Raw genomic sequence first — 20,593 nt, 5'->3', positions numbered from 1 at the left:
CTCTCAGGGAGAAAGCATCCCAAACAGCTCAAAACACTGCAGCCAGGTTCATATATAAAATCTCTCGTTTTGAAAGTGACTCCCCTTTATTAATCAAAATACACTGGCTTCCCATCAAAGCGAGAATTACCTTTATCTTTCAAATACTAAATAGCACAGCTGCAGACTACATAGTACCATTAAAAATTACCTCAAAGAAGCACTGAATATGATTCAATCTCAGACTACATCTCCCAAATTGCAAAAATGTCCACCCTGCAGATTTCATTTACTTAGGAACCAAATGGTGGAAATCCTTACCACCCAAAATAAGAAATATACAGGGATTCCGCAAAATCCTCAAATTGTTCCTATTCAAACAAAGAATGACCATATCTCAATTAATTATTACCTGAATAGGTTATTACTCTATTTACCATTAACTTTCTCTTTGCTTCATGTACAATTTCTCATTCATAATAGATTTTCTAAATGTTAAACATCCATAGCTATCCCACTATGTTTATTGATATTGTATTGTAAAATTGGATTCTTAACAAATTATTTTCTTATGCATTATTCTTTATGTATCTTATACTGTTTATTGTAAGCCACATTGAACTCAAACTTGTTTGGAATAATATGGGATATAAATGTCAGAAATAAATAAAATGAAAGTCACCAAAAGTTTCCCACTTCTAAACAGATAAGAAAGCCACAGAATCCCCTGTTATCAGAGAGTATTTATTTGTAGCATTTGTATCCCACATTTTCCCACCAATTTGCAGGCTCAGTGTGGCTTGCATTATGCCGTAATGGCGATTGCCATTTCCGGGTAGGGAATTACAAATGATATTGTATTAAGGCGCATACATGGTAAAGTAGAAAACAAAGTGGTATTGCATAGAAGTTCCTGAGTGAAAATGTGAATGATAACATAAGTTAGATGGTCAGCTATAGAAAGTTTATTTCCGACATGAGAGATAAAGTGCGTATAGCGTAACTTTCATTAATAGCAGCAAGGTTTTCAGTCAAGTATAAAGAGTTCGGTTTTGTCTTCATGCAAAGTCTAATTGTCTAGTATTTAGGATACATCGTTATGGTATGCCTTCTTGAATAGGTCAGTTTTCAGAAGATAGGTTGTGCATTGTTTTTATGGCCTTTGGTAGTGTATTCCATAGTTGCGCGCTTATGTAGGAGAAGCTGGATGCACATGTGGATTTATATTTAAGTCCTTTGCAGCTGGGGTAGTGGAGATTCAAGAATGTGCGTGCTGATCTTTTTGTGTTCCTAGTTGGCAGTAGCCATATAGTAGCCATATAGCTGTGAATTTTTGCAAAAGTCACTAGCTCCTGAAACAGATTCCAACAAGGTTTCAAATTACTACTACTACTACTACTATTTAGCATTTCTATAGCGCTACAAGGCATACGCAGCGCTGCACAAACATAGAAGAAAGACAGTCCCTGCTCAAAGAGCTTACAATCTAATAGACAAAAAATAAATAAAGTAAGCAAATCAAATCAATTAATGTGGACGGGAAGGAAGAGAGGAGGGTAGGCGGAGGCGAGTGGTTACAAGTGGTTACGAGTCAAAAGCAATGTTAAAGAGGTGGGCTTTCAGTCTAGATTTAAAGGTGGCCAAGGATGGGGCAAGACGTAGGGGCTCAGGAAGTTTATTCCAGGCGTAGGGTGCAGCGAGACAGAAGGCACGAAGTCTGGAGTTGGCAGTAGTGGAGAAGGGAACAGATAAGAAGGATTTATCCATGGAGTGGAGTGCACGGGAAGGGGTGTAGGGAAGGACGAGTGTGGAGAGATACTGGGGAGCAGCAGAGTGAGTACATTTATAGGTTAGTAGAAGAAGTTTGAACAGGATGCGAAAACGGATAGGGAGCCAGTGAAGGGTCTTGAGGAGAGGGTTAGTACGAGTAAAGCGACCCTGGCGGAAGATGAGACGGGCAGCAGAGTTTTGAACCGACTGGAGAGGGGAGAGGTGACTAAGTGGAAGGCCAGCAAGAAGCAGATTGCAGTAGTCTAAACGAGAGGTGACAAGGGTGTGGATGAGCGTTTTGGTAGAGTGCTCGGAAAGAAAGGGGCGGATTTTACGGATGTTGTAAAGAAAGAAACGACAGGTCTTGGCAATCTGCTGGATATGAGCAGAGAAGGAGAGAGAAGAGTCAAAGATGACCCCAAGGTTTCGAGCTGAGGAGACAGGGAGAATGAGAGAGCCATCAACAGAAATAGAAAACGGGGGGAGCGGGGAGGTGGGTTTGGGGGGGAAAATGAGAAGCTCGGTTTTGGTCATATTTAATTTCAGGTGGCGTTGAGACATCCAGACAGCGATGTCAGACAAGCACGCTGAAACTTTGGTTTGGATGCAAGGTGAGATATCAGGGGTAGAAAGGTAGATTTGGGAGTCATCAGCATAGAGATGGTAGGAAAAGCCATGGGATGAGATTAATGAACCAAGGGAAGAAGTGTAGATAGAAAAGAGGAGGGGACCAAGAACAGAACCCTGATGTACGCCGACAGGCAGAGGGATAGAAGTAGAAGAGGATCCACCAGAGTGAACACTAAAGGTGCGGAGGGAGAGGTAGGAAGAGAACCAGGAAAGGACAGAGCCCTGGAATCCAAGTGAGGACAGGGTATCGAGAAGTATGCTGTGATCAACAGTGTCAAAAGCAGTGGAAATTCCCTATGGAGGGGAAACTAAATCAGGGAAGAATAAATGAAAGGATAAACTACCTCTCCCAGAGAGAGAGAGAGATTGATTCCTTCTGTTGTAGTTCCGGCAATGGGAGAAACCTCGTGTCTGAAAGTAGGAGTTGAAAGCAAAGGTGGACACAGAGTTCAGGGAGCTTTGCTAAGATGGAGCAGGTTTATCTTGTGGAGGCACCGAGAAGACCAGAAGATCTTTCAAAATAGAAAAAGAAAGGGCTAAATTATATTGTGACACATTAAATTAATCATGTTCTGACCACTTAACATTCTACTATTCTAAAGTTCATTGGTTACTGGTGGCAGCCTGGGTTATTTTCAAATTGTCTTGTGTGATATAGAAAGTATCGTATGGATTAGTTTTGTTCTGTCCTATTCAGAGTGTAACACTTGATTAAAAACCTAGTGGAGTGGACTCTGATCCTGGGGAACTGGGTTCAAATCCCACTGCAGCTCCTTGTGACTCTGGGCAAGCCATTTTTTTTTAAATATTTGTACCCTGTGCTTTCCCACTTGTAGCAGGCTCAATGCAGCTTAGGTACTTATTTGTACTTGGGGCAATGAAGGGTTAAGTGAGTTGCCCAGAGTCACAAGGAGCTGCCTGTGCCTGCAGTGGGAATTGAACCCAGTTCCCCAGGACCAAAGTCCACCACTCTAACCACTAGGCCACTCCTCCACTCTACACTTAACCCTCAATTGCCCCAGGTACAAATAAGTACCTGTATATACTATGCAAAAAAATTAACAAAATTCCATGCAGAATCTCAAAGAATAGCAAGATCCAGAATCCCAAGGAGTGCAGGAGTAGCCTGGTACCACAGAAAGGCAGTATATCAAGTCCCATTTCCCTTTCCCTATTTGAGGTTCTAGATGGAATGTTGGAGTAGCCTAGTGGTTAGTGCAGTAGACTTTGAGCCTGGGGAACCAGGTTCAATTCTTAGTGCAGCTCCCTGTGGCCCTGGGCAAGTCACTTAGCCCTCCGTAGCCCTAGGTTCAATTAAGTACCTGTATATACTATGTAAAGCACTTTGAATGTAGTTGCAAAAACCACAGAAAGGTGATATATCAAGTCCCATTCCCATCTTTAAAGGGTAAATCTAGGAAGAAAATAATAGACTCTTTATTAGCCTATCAAGCTGCTAAATTGGGAAAAGATCTCTCTCCGTTAATAATGCAAGCTTTAAGTTATATTCATTTTAGATGCTTGTTGAAGACACATTTGTTTCAAAATTGTATTAAGAAGCGATTGTTACTGGTATGTTTTGTGTTAATTTGTACAAAGTTGTATATTTCTTGAGTTGTTTAGTTTCTTATTTTTTTGCAACCCGCATCAAACCGCGAGATATTGTGGGCTATAAGAATAAATGTTATGTTACATATTGAGAATGAACGTGACTGTGCTGGACTCCTGGCATGGTACTCGGGTAGTTGTGTTCCAAGATTGCATCATATGTCACTGGCCACGTGTGGCTGGTACGGTGGCCAATAAAAAGGCTTTAAGAGTGCAAAGCTGCTCGGAGTGGCAGTGTGGCTCTGGTCGCCTTGTCTTTCTCTGCCGTCATTTACTGTGTTAGATGTTGTACTTGTTGGGCTACAGCTGCCTCCATTACCCTTGTCAAGATGGAGTGGAGGAGTGGCCTAGTGGTCAGGGTGGTGGACTTTGGTCCTGGGGAACTGAGTTCGATTCCCACTTCAGGCACAGGCAGCTCCTTGTCACTCTGGGCAAGTCACTTAACCCTCTGTTGCACCATGTAAGCCGCATTGAGCCTGCCATGAGTGGGAAAGCGCAGAGTACAAATGTAACAAAAATAAAATAGATACTATTGGAGATTCTACATGGAATGTTGCTACTATTGGAGATTCTACATGGAATGTTGCTATTCTACTAGCAACATTCCATGTAGAAGGCTGCGCAGGCTTCTGTTTCTGTGAGTCTGACAGGATGTCAGACTCACAGAAGCAGAAGCCTGCGCGGCCACATTGGTGATCTGCAAGGGCCGACTTCTACATGGAATGTTGCTAGTGGACTAGCAACATTCCATGTAGAATCAAAAATAGTAGCAACAGTGGAGGAGTGGCCTAGTGGTTAGGGTGGTGGACTTTGGTCCTGAGGAACTGAGTTTGATTCCCACTTCAGGCACAGGCAGCTCCTTGTGACTCTGGGCAAGTCACTTAACCCTCCATTGCCCCATGTAAGCCGCATTGAGCCTGCCATGAGTGGGAAAGCTCAGGGTACAAATGTAACAAAAATAAAATAGATACTATTGGAGATTCTACATGGAATGTTGCCACTATTGGCCTGCGCAGCCACATTGGTGATCTGCAAGGGCCGACTTCTAGTGGAATAGCAACATTCCATGTAGAATCTCAAATAGTAGCAACAGTGGAGGAGTGGCCTAGTGGTTAGGGTGGTGGACTTTGGTCCTGGGGAACTGAGTTCAATTCCCACTTCAGGCACAGGCAGCTCCTTGTGACTCTGGGCAAGTCACTTAACCCTCCATTGCCCCATGTAAGCCGCATTGAGCCTGCCATGAGTGGGAAAGCGCAGGGTACAAATGTAACAAAAATAAAATAGGTACTATTGGAGATTCTACATGGAATGTTGCTATTCCACTAGCAACATTCCATGTAGAAAGCTGCGCAGGCTTCTGCTTCTGTGAGTCTGACGTCCTGCACGTACGTGCAGGACGTCAGACTCACAGAAGCAGAAGCCTGCGCGGCCACATTGGTGATCTGTGAGGGCCGACTTCTATACATGGAATGTTGCTAATAGCAACATTCCATGTAGAATCTCAAATAGTAGCAACAGTGGAGGAGTGGCCTAGTGGTTAGGGTGGTGGACTTTGGTCGTGAGGAACTGTGTTTGATTCCCACTTCAGGCACAGGCAGCTCCTTGTGACTCTGGGCAAGTCACTTAACCCTCCATTGCCCCATGTAAGCCGCATTGAGCCTGCCATGAGTGGGAAAGCGCAGGGTACAAATGTAACAAAAATAAATAAATTAAGCTCAGCAATTAGCATCCAATTTATACCTTTGAATAAGGGGATTATAAGGTTTCTATCCATTTGTGGTGCAAAGTTTCCTCTTGAACTGATTGAGTCATTCCGTTTGTTAATCAGTGTCATCTCTCTCATAAGATTACCTGGACAAAGGTCAGAAATGCAGATTCCTTTTGCACATTTTTAAGCAGCATTGTTTATGTTTATTCAGATTTCATAAAATCACCCTTATTACACAGCAAATCAGAGCTATGTACAGTTCAAAAATCAAGGCAAGAAAACAGAGATCAACAATCCTTCAGCACAGCCATCCGAAGGAAAGAAGATTAATAACACTTCCTATTCTACAGTGAATATAGGGACTGTCTCTTCATGTTCAAGTGTGCAGTGCTGCCTACGTCTAGTAGTGCTATAGAAATTATAAGTAGTAGTAGTAGTCTTTGGGATTCCGGAATCTTGCTACCCTTTGTCCTATCCCTTATTTGTCCTGTTTGTCTGTCCTGATTAGATTGTAAGTTCTGTTGAGCAGGGACTGTCTCTTCATGTTCAAGTGTACAGTGCTGCCTACGTCTAGTAGTGCTATAGAAATTATAAGTAGTAGTAGTAGTCTTTGGGATTCCGGAATCTTGTTATTCTTTGGGTTCTGGAATCTTGCTATTGTTTGGGATTCCGGAATCTTGCTACCCTTTGTCCTATCCCTTATTTGTCCTGTTTGTCTGTCCTGATTAGATTGTAAGTTCTGTTGAGCAGGGACTGTCTCTTCATGTTCAAGTGTACAGTGCTGCCTACGTCTAGTAGTGCTATAGAAATTATAAGTAGTAGTAGTAGTCTTTGGGATTCCGGAATCTTGTTATTCTTTGGGTTCTGGAATCTTGCTAATCTTTCGGATTCCGGAATCTTGCTACCCTTTGTCCTCATCCCTTGTTTGTCCTGTATGTCTGTCCTGATTAGATTGTAAGTTCTGTTGAGCAGGGACTGTCTCTTCATGTTCAGTGTACAGCGCTGCTTACGTCTAGTAGCACTATAGAAATAAGTAGTAGTAGTACATTCCAGATGTTATCCACCAGCTTATATGAGTAGCCTAATAGTTAGTGCAGTGAGATAAGAACCTGGAAAACTTGGTTCAATTCCCGCTGGATCTCCTTGTGACTCTAAAGTCACTTAATCCTCCATTGCCCAGGAACAAAATAATTAGCTGCTTTGATTGTTCACAACAGAAATGCTTTTTATCAAATCCCTTTCCCTTATTGCCTATTTGACTGTCTATGGATCTAAATTTCAAAACATTATGAGTACATAAGTACGTAAGTATTGCCATACTGGGACAGACCGAAGGTCCATCAAGCCCAGCATCCTGTTTCCAACAGTGACCAATCCAGGTCACAAATATCTGGCAAGATCCCCCAAAAGTACAAAACATTCTATACTGCTTATCCCAGAAATAGTGGATTTTCCCCAAGTCCATTTAATAACAGTCTATGGACTTTTCCTTTAGGAAGGCGTCCAAACCTTTTTTTAAACTCTGCTAAGCTTTTACCACATTCTTTGGCAACGAATTCCAGAGTTTAATTTCACGTTGAGTGAAGAAAAGTTTTCTCTGATTCATTTTAAATTTACTACATTGTACCTTCATCGCATGCCCCCTAGTCCTTGTATTTTTGGAAAGCGTGAACAGACGCTTCACTTCTACCCATTCAACTCCACTCATTATTTTATAGACCTCTATCATATCTCCCCTCAGCCACCTTTTCTCCAAGCTGAAGAGCCCTAGCCGCTTTAGCCTTTCCTCATTGCCCCAGGTACAAACTTAGATTGTGAGCCCTCCTGGGACAGAGAAATATCCAGTTTACCTGAATGTAACTCACCTTGAGCTACTACTGAAAAAGGTGTGAGCAAAATCAAAAAATAAAATTAAAAAAAGATCTCTCTTTGGGAGATTCTGCAACAAAGGCAGCATATTTTAGCTTAGAAATACATTGCATTAGAAGGGGACAATTAATTTACGTTCAGATAGGATGGGGGCTTTTCACATTGTGGGTATGATGTTAAGCCTGAGGATCAGTGCATGTATAGATTTGTTCCACATTAAAAAGGAAAAGTTGAAGGCGCAGAGAAAAGCTCCTTTAGTCATGTAGACAAATCCCTCAGATGAGCTGTTACAAACCTTTGCAAGGTATCTCAGAAAGCACAAACTGAAAGAAACAGCTTGTATTTCAGAGCTTTCGGCATCCTTCCAGGGAGTGGAGGAGTGGCCTAGTGGTTAGGGTGGTGGACTTTGGTCTTGTGGAACTGAGTTCAATTCCCAGCACAGGCAGCTCCTTGTGACTCTGGGGAAGTCACTTAACCCTCCATTGCCTGTCACCTTGAGCCTGCCATGAGTGGGAACATGCAGGGTACAAATGTAACAAAAAAAAAAAAAAAATCAACACTAGGGCTGAGATCCAGTAACATAATCCTTCTTTCACAAGTAGCTGGGGACCCCCCCCCCCCCCACCCAGTTTTATAATTAATTCCTTTCTCCTTGGTCAGTCATTACAGTGCTAGTCTTTCTGGTGAAGGGCAACCTACCATGGCACAGGGATAGGGGTCCATGAGATACGAAGAGGTCATCACTTCTGAAATTTGAGGTGTGTGGTGATTGATGAGAGACACTAATGCTTTGCTTATTTTCATAAGGACTCTTCTGATGATATGAAGAAAGTTCAGAGGAGGGAGAAGAATCGCATTGCAGCTCAGAAGAGCCGGCATCGTCAGACTCAGAAAGCCGACACTTTACACCTGGTAGGTGCTGATAACTACTACTACTACTTAACATTTCTAAAGCGCTACTAGGGTTACGCAGCGCTGTACAGTTTAACAAAGAAGGACAGTCCCTGCTCAAAGGAGCTTACAATCTAAAGGACGAAATGTCAAGTTGGGGCAGTCTAGATTTCCTGAATAGAGGTATAATGGTTAGGTGCCGAATGCGACATTGAAGAGGTGGGCTTTGAGCAAGGATTTGAAGATGGGCAGGGAGGGGGCTTGGCGTATGGACTCGGGGAGTTTATTCCAATCATAGCGTGAGGCGAGGCAGAAAGGGCGGAGCCTGGAGTTGGTGGTGGAGGAGAAGGGTACTGAGAGGAGGGATTTGTCCTGTGAGCGGAGGCTTCGGGTAGGAACGTAAGGGGAGATGAGGGTAGAGAGGTAACGAGGGGCTGCAGATCAAGTGCATTTGTAGGTTAATAAGAGAAGCTTGAACTGTATGCGGTACCTGATCGGAAGCCAGTGAAGTGACCTGAGGAGAGGGGTGATATGAGTATATCGGTCCAGACGGAAGATAAGACGTGCAGCAGAGTTCTGAACGGATTGAAGGGGGGATAGATGACTAAGTGGGAGGCCAGTGAGGAGTAGGTTGCAGTAGTCAAGGCGAGAGGTAATGAGAGAGTGATAACCTGGTGGAAAGCCAAAGAACCTAGTCTAGGAAACTTCCCATCAGAGCTAAGACCATGAGATTTGATTCCATTAGCATGCTGAGAATTCCAGAAGGCTCCCACGCCTATTATTTACCCCCGGACAGCACAGTAGAGACCGTTTCTATAGTGCACCAGAATTAAGTCTAAAGAGGGTCATCACCATGCTGGCATATACTGTAGTGAAGTAAGTTCTCCCATTGACTTAATACGAAAGGGCTTTTTATTAATGAACACTAAACATGGTGGGAATGTCAACACAACTGCAACTATTAAAACAGTTTGTAGAAAGTATTTGAATCATATTCCTTGACTGGGAGGTGAGGGATGCACTTGAAAGACAAGTCACTTTCCCTTCAGTGCTAGGCCTTTATAGATGTGATGCAGGGATAAACCTAGGAAGCAGGTCCCTTCCTCTTCATCGCTGGTTTTCTAAAATGTCGTGAATCAATATATGAATGGTTGTATGCAGATGGTTGGTCTCGAGTATTTTTAATGGAGTTCTTTTTATATGTACCTATCTAGTCTTCTATACTACAATTCACTATTAAAATTTTAACTCTCTTGTTCCTATACCCCCCCTTCCATCCTCTTAAAATCTAATTCTCTGCCTGTACTATTACATTTGCAAGATGCATCGAACCAAGCTTGTTCGGAATATGTGGGATATAAATACTGCTATGAAATAATATGTTATTATGCTTTTCTTGTAAACCACTTCAGTCACTGTGGTGGAGAAGAGGGATATCAAGTATGAATAAATTGTAAACTGTAACTGATGCAAGGATGTGCCTAGGAGACTGGTCCCTTCCTCCTCAGCACTAGGTCTTTTCATATGTGATGCAGGGATGTATCTGAGCAATAGGTTTTTTTTTCCTCAGTACTGGGTCTTCTCAGATACAATACATGGATGTATGTGGGAGATAGGTCCTTTGTACCTCAGTACTGGATCTTCTCATATGTGATACAGGGATGTATCTGATAGACTGGTCCCTTCTTTCTCAGCACTAGGTCTTCTCAGATGTGATGCAGGGATGTATCTGGAGATAGGTCCTTTCTACCCCAGTACTGAGTCTTCTCAGGTGTGATACAGGGATACACATCAGAGACTGATACCTTCTTACTCAGTACTGGGTCTTCTCAGGTGGATACATGTCCCTCTTACTTTGAAAAATATTCTATCAGAATTGACAGTTTGGCCTACATAGTAAACATAGTAAATGATAGCAGATAAAGACCTGAACAGTCCATCCAATCTGCCCAACAAGATAAATTCATTTTACATGGTATGTGATACTTTATATGTATACCCAAGTTTGATTTGTCCTTGCCATTCTCAGGGCACAGAACGTAGAAGTCTGCCCAGCACTGTTCTTGTACTAAAAGTTCCGAAAATTCTGGAATCCTAAAGAGTTACAAGATTCCGGAATCCCAATTAGTAGCAACATTTCATGTAGAACCCCAAAGAGTAACATAGTAAATGACGGCAGATAAAGATCCGTATGATCCATCCAGTCTGCCCAACAAGATAAGCTAATTTTATATGGTATGTGATACTTTATATGTATATCTCAGTTTGATTTGTCCTTGCCATTCTCAGGGCACAGACCGAGAAGTCTGCCCAGCACTGTTCTTGTACTAACAGTTCTGAAGATTCTGTAATCCTAAAGAGTTCCAAGATTCCGGAATCCCAATTAGTAGCAACATTCCATGTAGAACCCCAACGAGTAACATAGTAACATAGTAAATGACGGCAGATGAAGACCTTACGGTCCATCCAGTCTGCCCAACAAGATAAACTCATTTTACATGGTATGTGATACTTTATACCCGAGTTTGATTTGTCCTTGTCATTCTCAGGGCACAGACCGAGAAGTCTGCCCAGCACTGTTCTTATACTAAAAGTTCTGAAGATTCTGGAATCCCAATTAGTAGCAACATTCCATGTAGAACCCCAGAGAGTAACATAGTAACATAGTAAATGAGAGCAGATTAAGACCTCTACAGTCCATCCAGTCTGCCCAACAAGATAAACTCATTTTACTCTTCAGAAAGAGTATCGGAGGTGAGGCGGGGCTAGCGCAGTGGAAGCAGTCGCAGCAGCGTACAGAGAGACAGCCCTGGCACCGCGTGGATCCGCTGCAGATTTAGCAGCAGAACTAACACCTCTGCCGAAAGATGACAAGGTAGGAGCTAGCGGCAGCATGCTGACGGACCCGGTGCCGTGCAGCTTTTTTGTACAGTTAGGCTGGCGCGCGCTGCCCGACGGAGGGAGGGGAAAGAAGGCCCATTGGGTGCTCCGTTGCTGGGTGGGCCTGAGCCCAAATTGGGTGGGCCCAGGCTCGCCCAGGCCCACCCGTGGCTATGCCCCTGGTGCTGGGACCGCTGCTTTTTAACATATTTATAAATGATCTAGAAATGGAAGTAACTAGTGAGGTAATTAAATTTGCTGATGACACAAAGTTATTCAAAGTAGTTAAATCGCGGGAGGATTGTGAAAAATTACAAGAGGACCTTACGAGACTGGGCGTCTAAATGGCAGATGACATTTATTGTGAGCAAGTTCAAAATGATGCATGTGGGAAAGAGGAACCCGAAATATAGTTACTTAATGCAAAGTTCCATGTTAGGAGTCACTGACCAGGAAAAGACCTGGATGCCGTCTTTGATGATACGTCGAAACTCTCTGCTCAGTGTGCAGCGGTTGGTAAGAAAGGAAACAGAATATTAGAAATGATTAAGAAAGGAATAGAAAACAAAAATGAGAATGTTGTCATGCCTTTACCGCATCTGAAAAAAGATATAGTGGAATTAGAAAAGAGCAACACATGCTGGTACCTACATCACTTCATTGATGCTCTTACTTTCCAGTTACTGTGATCGCAGCTGCCGCCAAGGCCACAGTGATGTGAGGCCTGCTTTGCTGCCTTCTGGCCTGGTGTATAAACTCATATCTGTTGGGAATCTCTTGCTTCATTCTTCTCTCCCCATCCCTCCCCCCCCTTTTCCTCAAACTCTTCCAACTCCCCCTCTGGGGCTGGTGGCAGACTACAAATGTGAATCACTGCCGTCACCTGCTGGTCTCTAGAAGGCACCAAAAAAGGAATGGACTTTGTATAAATCATGCAAAATTTTAATTTTCAACATCCAAAGACTCAACACAAATTGTGTTTCGGCCACAGCGGCCTGCCTCAGGAGTCTTTTAAATAGATGTCCTCTAGCACTCTGTTCCTCAACTATAACATGAGGAATTAATACACCTTCAAACATCCAATCAATGTCGCACTGGTAGTCGACTGCTCTGCCTCAAACCAGCAATAATAATTAGACATGAGGTCTGTCTCTTGCAGGAACACATCAGGATCTCACCCCATTCTGTACTGCTCCCTTGAATTTATTCTTCCCAAACACGTCACTGAGTGAAGTCTGAAACCTATCATTAACCGAAAACTGTACAGAATGGGGAACAGCATCCGTAAAAATGCAGCACCTCCAGCTCTGTAATTGAATTGTAAAGTTGGTATTTATATAATCTATTTTAATGATGATCTTTCTTATACATTTATTGATTTTGGCCAGGTTGGGTCCTCTTTCCATTAATGTTGACATTTGGATCAGTTCTTGCAGTGTTTTTCCTTCCTTGGATCGCTTCTGCTGTTGTCTGTTCTGCTTCTTCTGTTTGTTTCTTTATCGGTTGATGTCAATGATTTTAGCCACTTCAAAAGGCACAAAGAGTTAAGTGTCTGTGTCTTCCCTACGGGGTCCTTTTACTAAGGTATGCTGAAAAGTGGCTTGCGGTAGTGTAGGCGTGGGTTTTGGCCACGCACCGATTAATTTTTCAGCGTGCCTGTAAAAAAAGGCCTTTTAAAATTTTTTTTTTTTTTTTAAACTCATCTTTATTAACATAAAGTACAAAAGCCGGGCACAGATCATGGAAAAAGAAATATAACAAGTACAAAATTGGCCCGTCTTATCTTATACAAGTACCAAGATTTCAACATTTTCAACATTTTCTCCCCTCCCCCCCCCTCCCATTTCTACCCCACCCTCCCCCCTCTCCCTCGTCAGGAATTTAAGATTCTGCTGCGGGCTACTGAAGTCAATGTGTCCCAAAAGGGTGCCCAGGCTGTACAAAATAGGTTTCCCTTAGTCCCTGCCAAGTCTGCAATCCCGCTGCGTTCAAATGAGCACATATAGATCATGAATGAACGCCATTGGGCTATGGTGGGGGTGTCCGATGTCATCCATTGTTGTAAGATTGTTTTTTTCCCCATCAATACAGATCTATGTAAGAAGGCACGTAAGCCTGGCTTAGATTGTCCGTGTATAGTATAGACTCCAAATAATTGAGGAGGAGTATGTCGCCATCTCACCTGCCACATAGCCGAGATGTGTGACGCCAAGGCTATCCAGAATTGTTGAATAGCGGGGCAAGACCAGAACATGTGACTCAAATGGGCATTTTCCTTCCCACATCTGCGACAGCGGTCTGATTCACACAATGTGGCCCGGAATGCCCTCCTGGGAGAGATGTGTAGGCGAAAAACAAACTTGTACTGAATTTCCCACCAGCTAACATTTTCAGTCAATTTATAGGTTCCAGCCAAGATAGTCTTAATGGTCTCCGGGGTTATTTGTGTAGACAATTCCACTGTCCATTGCTGTGCCACCCGGTCGAAATCTGAAGAGTGCAGATGGTCTCTCAAATGTGCATGAAAGTACTTTAAGGGGATCCGTAGTCGTGCATCAAGACCAAACATTGAATTAAAACATTCATACACTTCCATGGATAAGTCTTTCTTGGGCAGAGAGTGCACGTAGTGTTGAAGTTGTAAAAATGCAAATGCATCAGTTCTGTGTAAATGAAACTCTCTGGTGATTTCAGGAAGCCTTTTTATCTCGCCCTTATCTGTTATCACCTGATGCAGAAAGGAGATTCCCTTGGCCTCCCATTCACGGAATGTTCTAGAGGTGTCTCCCACTGGGAATTCCGGATTACCCCGTAATGATAGTAAAGGAGAGATCGATTTGTTAAGACTAAAGAACTTACATAACCATCTCCAAGCCTGGCGTAGTGGACAGAGCACAGGGCCCGCCATTCCCAAACTCGAGGGTGGTCTCTGACCCTGGTGTAGCCAATTTGAAAAGTGTAGAGAACCCAACCAGCTAGTCTCTGTCGCTGCGAGGGAGAAGTGGTTAGTGGACCTAAACCAGTCCGATATGTGGCGCATGTTACTTGCCACAGAGAACAAGCGAAGATCCAACAATCCCAGTCCCCCTTTAATTCTTGGAAGGATGGCTCTGTTTATGGTCATGCGCGCCCGTTTCCCTTGCCACAAAAATAAGTTTAACTTTGCCTTCAACCATTTTTCATCCCTAACGGACAAAAACATAGGTAGGGTTTGGAAAGCATATAGCCACACAGGGAAAAGGACCATGTTATAGAGTGCTACTCTACCCATCAATGAAACTGGGAGGTCCTGCCAGCCCTGGAGGGACCGGGCCACCCGCCTCTTCAGGTGTACCATATTTCGTGAGTATAGTGAGTGCAAGTCCATGGGGATCCTTACCCCCAAGTAAGTCACCTCTTCCTGTGCCCACTGTAAGGGGAAAGGGCCCTCCCAATTCAACTGAATCTCTGCTTTGGATGGGAGTGCTGTGGATTTCTGCAAATTCAAACTAAGACCTGAATATAATCCAAACTCGTCAATGGCAGCCAGGACTCTGGGGAGAGACCGCTGGGGATGGGTCAAAGTTAACAGAATATCGTCCGCAAAGGATAAGACCTTTACCCGTTGACCCGGTAGAGGCACCCCACATATATCTGGGTCTTTCTCTAAAGTACGTAGCAATGGCTCTACATATAGTAAAAATAATAGAGGAGAGAGGGGGCATCCCTGTCTGGTACCAGCTTTGATCTGCAATGGAGGGGACCTTGTTTCGTTAATTAGAAGTCTGGCTACAGGCTCTCTATACAGTACTTTAATTGCTTCTAGAAACCAGCCTCCTATTCCCACGTATGCTAGTACCTGGAATAAATAGTCCCACCGCACTCTGTCGAACGCCTTCTCGGCATCCAAGCTGACTAGCAACAGGTCAATGTCTTCGGCATGGCAATGCGCAATTGTCAAAAGTACTTTACGTACATTGAGCACTGAGTTTCTATCCCTCATAAATCCCACTTGATGTTCCCCAATCAGTGCATTCATACAGGGGCCTAACCGATCAGCTAGGATCCGGGCCAAGATTTTAAGGTCCACATTAATAAGGGAGATGGGTCTGTATGATTCCACTCTATCACTCGGTTTGCCCGGTTTTGGAATTAAAGTAATTAAAGCTTCGTTGCTCCCCAAGGGTAGCTCTCCTCGTTCTATCACTTCTTCCAAGTAGTCAATGAAAGTGCTTATAAACTGAGGGGGCAAAGTTTTATAGTATTCAGCTGAAAACCCATCTGGGCCCGGGGCAGAGCCCAGGGGGAGAGACTTCAGCACCTTCTGGACCTCCTGTGCCCGCAACGGTTCCATGAGGACTCTCTGGGCCAAAGGGGAAAGGCGGGGTAACCCTGCATCTACTAGGTAGTCCTCCACTGCCATATCTGTAAAGTCTCCCTCGCCTGAGTATAATCTAGAAAAATAATCATGGAACACCTGAGCAATCCCTTCTGTAGAATAGATCTTGTCTCCCTGGGGGGTCAATATTGATGCTACCAATTTTCTCTGACTACGTGCCCTCGCCATTTGTGCTAACAGTTTTCCGGGTCTATTCCCATATCTACGGTAATTAAATCCCCTTACTGTTAGTCTCCTTTGAGTTTGCTCATGGATTAAGGAATTCAGAGCAACTCTAGTGGAGGACAGTAGATCACTCGCTTCTGAAGAGGGGTTCTGCAAGTATTGTGCCTTTACTGAACGTAGGGTGCGTTCTAGTCTAATTATTCCCGCAGCTAATCTTTTTGCTCTAGCACTCATATAGGCAATGATGGCCCCCCGCAAAACTGCTTTCGAGGCTTCCCATAGAATTATTGGGGAGTCACAGGAGTCTTGATTGTTTAGAATGTATTGTTCCCACTGAGCCTTTATATATTCATTGAATGTTTTATCTTTATGTAAATAAGCGGGATATCTCCAATAGTATGATTGTTCCCCGGGAGCATTAAACTGCAATTCTGTCCATATCAGGGAGTGGTCAGTGATTTCCATAGGGCCTATCTCAGCCTGAGTAATTTGAGAGAACAAGGAGCGTTGCACCAGAATGTAATCCAGCCTAGACCACGAATGGTGAACCCTAGACTGGTGAGTAAAATCTATTGTGGAGGGATGAAACAGTCTCCATGGATCTACTAAATTTAGGGACTGGCACAGAGCCGAAAGCCCCCTCTCTCCCCTTCTCTCACTTCGCAGGGTTCCCCTGGATCTATCCACCTCTGGGTCCAATACCTGATTGAAATCTCCCGCCCACACCCAGGGTGCATCAGAGTATCGCAGGCCCAGGGAAACCAGAGATTGAAAAAACAGGGGTGAATATACATTTGGTCCATACACCGCACACAAATACAACTGTTGTCCGAACATTGTCAAGCGGATCAGGACCACTCTACCCTCCCGATCTTTATATATCAGTTTGGGCTGGCACAGGACTCCCCTTCTAATCAAGATCGCTACACCACTTCTTTTTGCTCCCGATGATGAGTAAAAGCACTCTCCCACCCATTGCTGTTTTAGCTTCTCATGTTCTTTGTCACTCAACTTCGTCTCCTGGAGACATGCAATTGAGACCTTGTGACGCTTCAACTGGGCTAATATCTTGGTCCGTTTAATCGGGGAAGAAATCCCAGATACATTCCAAGACATCAGCCTCACTGGGACCCTATGGGGTTAAGTTAGTCTGTGAATTTTGTTGGCGTTTCACCGTAAGGGAACCCCAGGAGGCCCAGCCCCTCCCCCCGGGGAATATTGTACTCCAATAGTTAGAAATGTTGACTACAGCCTGCCCTTTTATTATCCTTTGTGTACTTCCTGACAAGAATCCCGCCCCTCCCTCCCTCCCATGTTCCCCACCCCCCTCCCTCTTTCTTCCCTTCTCCCCCTTCTCTTTTATCCATCCAAGAATCATATTCTCCTGTCTAGCAGTTGAATAAGGGTCACTTCCATGCTAGAGGCCCCCCCGTCCCTCCACACCAACAATCACAATGTCTCAGTCTTTATAAAGTCTCAGCTCTCACCCTCTGCCAGTACCTTCGCTTTACTCCAATTGCATTCATGAGATGGCTTTCAGGTCTCAGTCGCGGCCTCCAAACCATTATCTGATGCAGTGTCTAGGTTTTGGACAAAGGTGTGCGCTTCATCCGCATTATTAAATGCTTTCCACCCATTACCTTGTTTGATTTTCAACACTGCGGGGTAAAGAAGCATAAATTTGATTTTCTGCCCATGTAACTTCTGGCATATAGGGTTAAATAGCTTCCTTCGTTCCTGCAATGCCATGGAGTAATCCTGGAATATGCGGATCAGCTTTCCATCATATTTAGTTGAGTCCCTCCTCTGCCGATATCCACGCAGGATTTCCTCCTTATGTATGTAGTTATGGATTTTAACAAGGACTACTCGTGGGGCCTGGCGGCCATCTTGAAGGCGCCCCACACGATGAGCCCGTTCGAGGCATAGTGGGCCCATGCTGTCTGAGAGCGCAAACTCTCTCTTCAGCCACTGCTCTAACTCCGTGGCTAGGAATCTGTCTCCAATTGATTCTGGGAGCCCTACGATTCGTAGGTTTGCTCGGCGCGATCTATTCTCTAGATCATCAATTTTCACTAGTAGTTGTTCGATCGTGCCATTTTGTTTTTTCACCTGCGCCGCATTAGATATGCACGTGTCCTCCAACTCCGAGACCCGGCGCTCGAGTTCTCCTGTGCGGCCCGTGGTATCCGCCTGCGAGGCCGTCAGCGTAGCGATCTGAGACGCCAATTGTTCAAACTTTGGAGCCAGTGCTAACCCCACCGCCTCCGTAAGTTGTTTTAATTGCTTCGGGGTAAAAGTAGCATTATCGCTCTTGGCGTGTTCGTCATCGCCGTTCAGCGCTTTGGTTTTTTCTTTTTCCCTCTTCGCGCCTCTAGCGGGTAGGCTTTTGGTTTGCGGTTCCACAAATTTATCCATTAGGAGTTCTTGTTGGTCCGCTTTCAATTTAAGACCGAAATTCTGAGTTTTAATCAGGTAGTTGGTGAAGATTAATGGAGGAGCCTCAGAGAGCACAGAAAACACGTCCTGAGCCCTCTAGTGCATCACGTGACCTCCGGCCTTTTAAAATTTTTTGACGAAAATGGTCGTGCAGCAAAATCAAAATTTCTGCGCATCCATTTTGGGTCTGAAACAGGGGCGTAGCTACGTTGGGCCACGGGGGCCTGAGCCCCTGTAGATTTGACCCTGGACCCCCTGCCGACGACCCTCTCGACCCTCCCCCCTCCCGCCACCGTTGTCTGCTAACTTTGCTAGCGGGGGACCCCAACCCCCGCCAGCCGAGGTCCTCTTTTTCCTTCGTTCTGTTTCTGAGTCTGATGTCCAGGACATCACATAACAAAGGAAGAAGAGGACCTCGGCTGGCGGGGGTTGGGGTCCCCCGCCAACAAAGGTGGGCAACGGCGGGGGAGAGTTGGCGGCAGGAGGGGGGTCAAGAGGGTCATCAGAAGGGGGGGGGTGGTCAAAGTTGGTGGTGGTGGTGGCGGGGGGGGGGGAAGGGATGGCAGCACCAGGGGGGGCTAAAATGTGCCCCCTCACCTTGGGCTCTGGACCCCCTTCCTGCAGGTCTGGCTAGGCCCCTGGTAAAGACACTTCCCCCCCCCCCATCCTAAAACAGGAAGCCTAACATTAGACACTCAGTTTGTACAGTGTTCACACTTACACGTGTGAATGCGAGAGATTTCAGCACAAATGCTGGTTGGGCACTAAGCAGTATTCCATAAACTTATCAGAGAATTGCAAGGGGATGTTCATGTGGGCAGGGCATGGGCGACTCCCAAAATTTCACACGCAGGTGACAGAATAGTGTCATTTCAGCATCAAAGTGCAGCATTTAGACATGTACATTTAAGCCTGTAAGTGTAAACGCCGGCTTCTGTTAGCAACCCAGATCCTCTTCTACAAGTCACACAACACCCAGCACTTTGGTGTCCATCGTTATTACCCCCTACATCCATAGAAACTCCCCCAGTAATGGTCTCCCTTTCTATTCACTGTGCTAAAAGAAAAGATTAACATTTGTGACATAACAAAACCCAGTGAAAAACGCATTCTGCCAAAACAGCACTGTGGTTACGTAAGCAACCGGCAGCCTTGGACTCCCCATAAAACACAGACGGTGGGTAGTGAAAAGGTCAACAGGAAAACTTTATTTCTGTACAAAGAGAAAATAAACCAGGCTTGTTTCTTCACAGATTCTGCACCCTTAATAAAGTCTCTCAAATACGATCCTTGTACTCTGTTCCACACTTCACTATATACTGTTTTCCTTCCTGAATCAGGTCCAGGTAGCTTGTCCCAGATACAGCTCTCACAGGTTAAACAGTCACTTCTCAGAGTCTCTTTATTTAGGTTCCAAGTAATTTATCCTACCTTACTGGAACCTCTTCTTAACTAAAACTTAGGGCAGGGGTAGGCAACTCCGGTCCTCGAGAGCCGCAGGCAGGTCAGGTTTTCAGGATATCCACAATGAATATGCATGAACTGGATTTGCATACACTGCCTCCATGGTATGCAAATCTGTCTCCTGCATATTCATTGAGGATATCCTGAAAACCTGACCTGCCTGCGGCTCTTGAGGACCGTAGTTGCCTACCCCTGACTTAGGGTAACAACGTCCACTGAAGGCCACTCCATTTTCCCCGACCTTCCCCGGGTGCTACAGCCAACAGGATATGCTGGAAGGATCCTTACCCTCGGGACCTTCCCTTCTAGAGAGTTCTTGCCTCTGGGTCTCTCCCTGGGAAGCCTCTTGCTTTGGGACCTCCCTGAATTCTTCTGTCTCAGGGAATTTAACCACCAACTTGCCTGAGCCCCACCCCTCTGACTCAGCCCCTGACATGACAGGTTTAGCGCCACCTGCTGTAAGGTGATTAAACTGCAACTTCAGTGAGGGAGTGACCCTAGCGACACCTGCCACTATACTATTCATTCCCTCACAAGCACCAATAGACAGGGCTCCCGGAGCAAAATGTCCACCTATGAAAAGACGGCTCTGTGATTTTGCAAGGGGCCCTGGAGCCATACTGCTTCAGATACCTAAAGAGAAACGACATGCCAATAAGATACTGCTCCTTGATCATAGACACAGAATGCAGACAGACCTTCACCGAGAACAGAATAAGAAATCACGAACTAAAATTTCCTCACGTATGAAGAAAAAGATGCTGACCCTGCTTCACTGAGTCCTGCACGGAACCCCTGCCTATCTGTCTTGT

At 44.8% G+C, this 20,593-nt stretch overlaps 1 protein-coding gene across 1 annotated transcript in view; it reads left to right on the top strand.

Annotated features, from left to right (window-relative positions):
• The window catches only part of BATF (basic leucine zipper ATF-like transcription factor), a 38,438-nt gene that overhangs the window by 8,841 nt on the left and 9,004 nt on the right, over positions 1-20,593 (top strand). The window contains exon 3 of the mRNA XM_030215406.1: positions 8,372-8,476. Coding sequence (XP_030071266.1) covers positions 8,372-8,476 — 105 coding nt within the window. The remainder of the gene's footprint in view (positions 1-8,371; positions 8,477-20,593) is intronic.

This window comes from Microcaecilia unicolor, chromosome 9 (genome assembly GCF_901765095.1).
Source record: "Microcaecilia unicolor chromosome 9, aMicUni1.1, whole genome shotgun sequence".
Lineage (NCBI taxonomy): Eukaryota > Metazoa > Chordata > Amphibia > Gymnophiona > Siphonopidae > Microcaecilia > Microcaecilia unicolor.
This window is presented reverse-complemented; position numbering and strand designations above follow the sequence as displayed.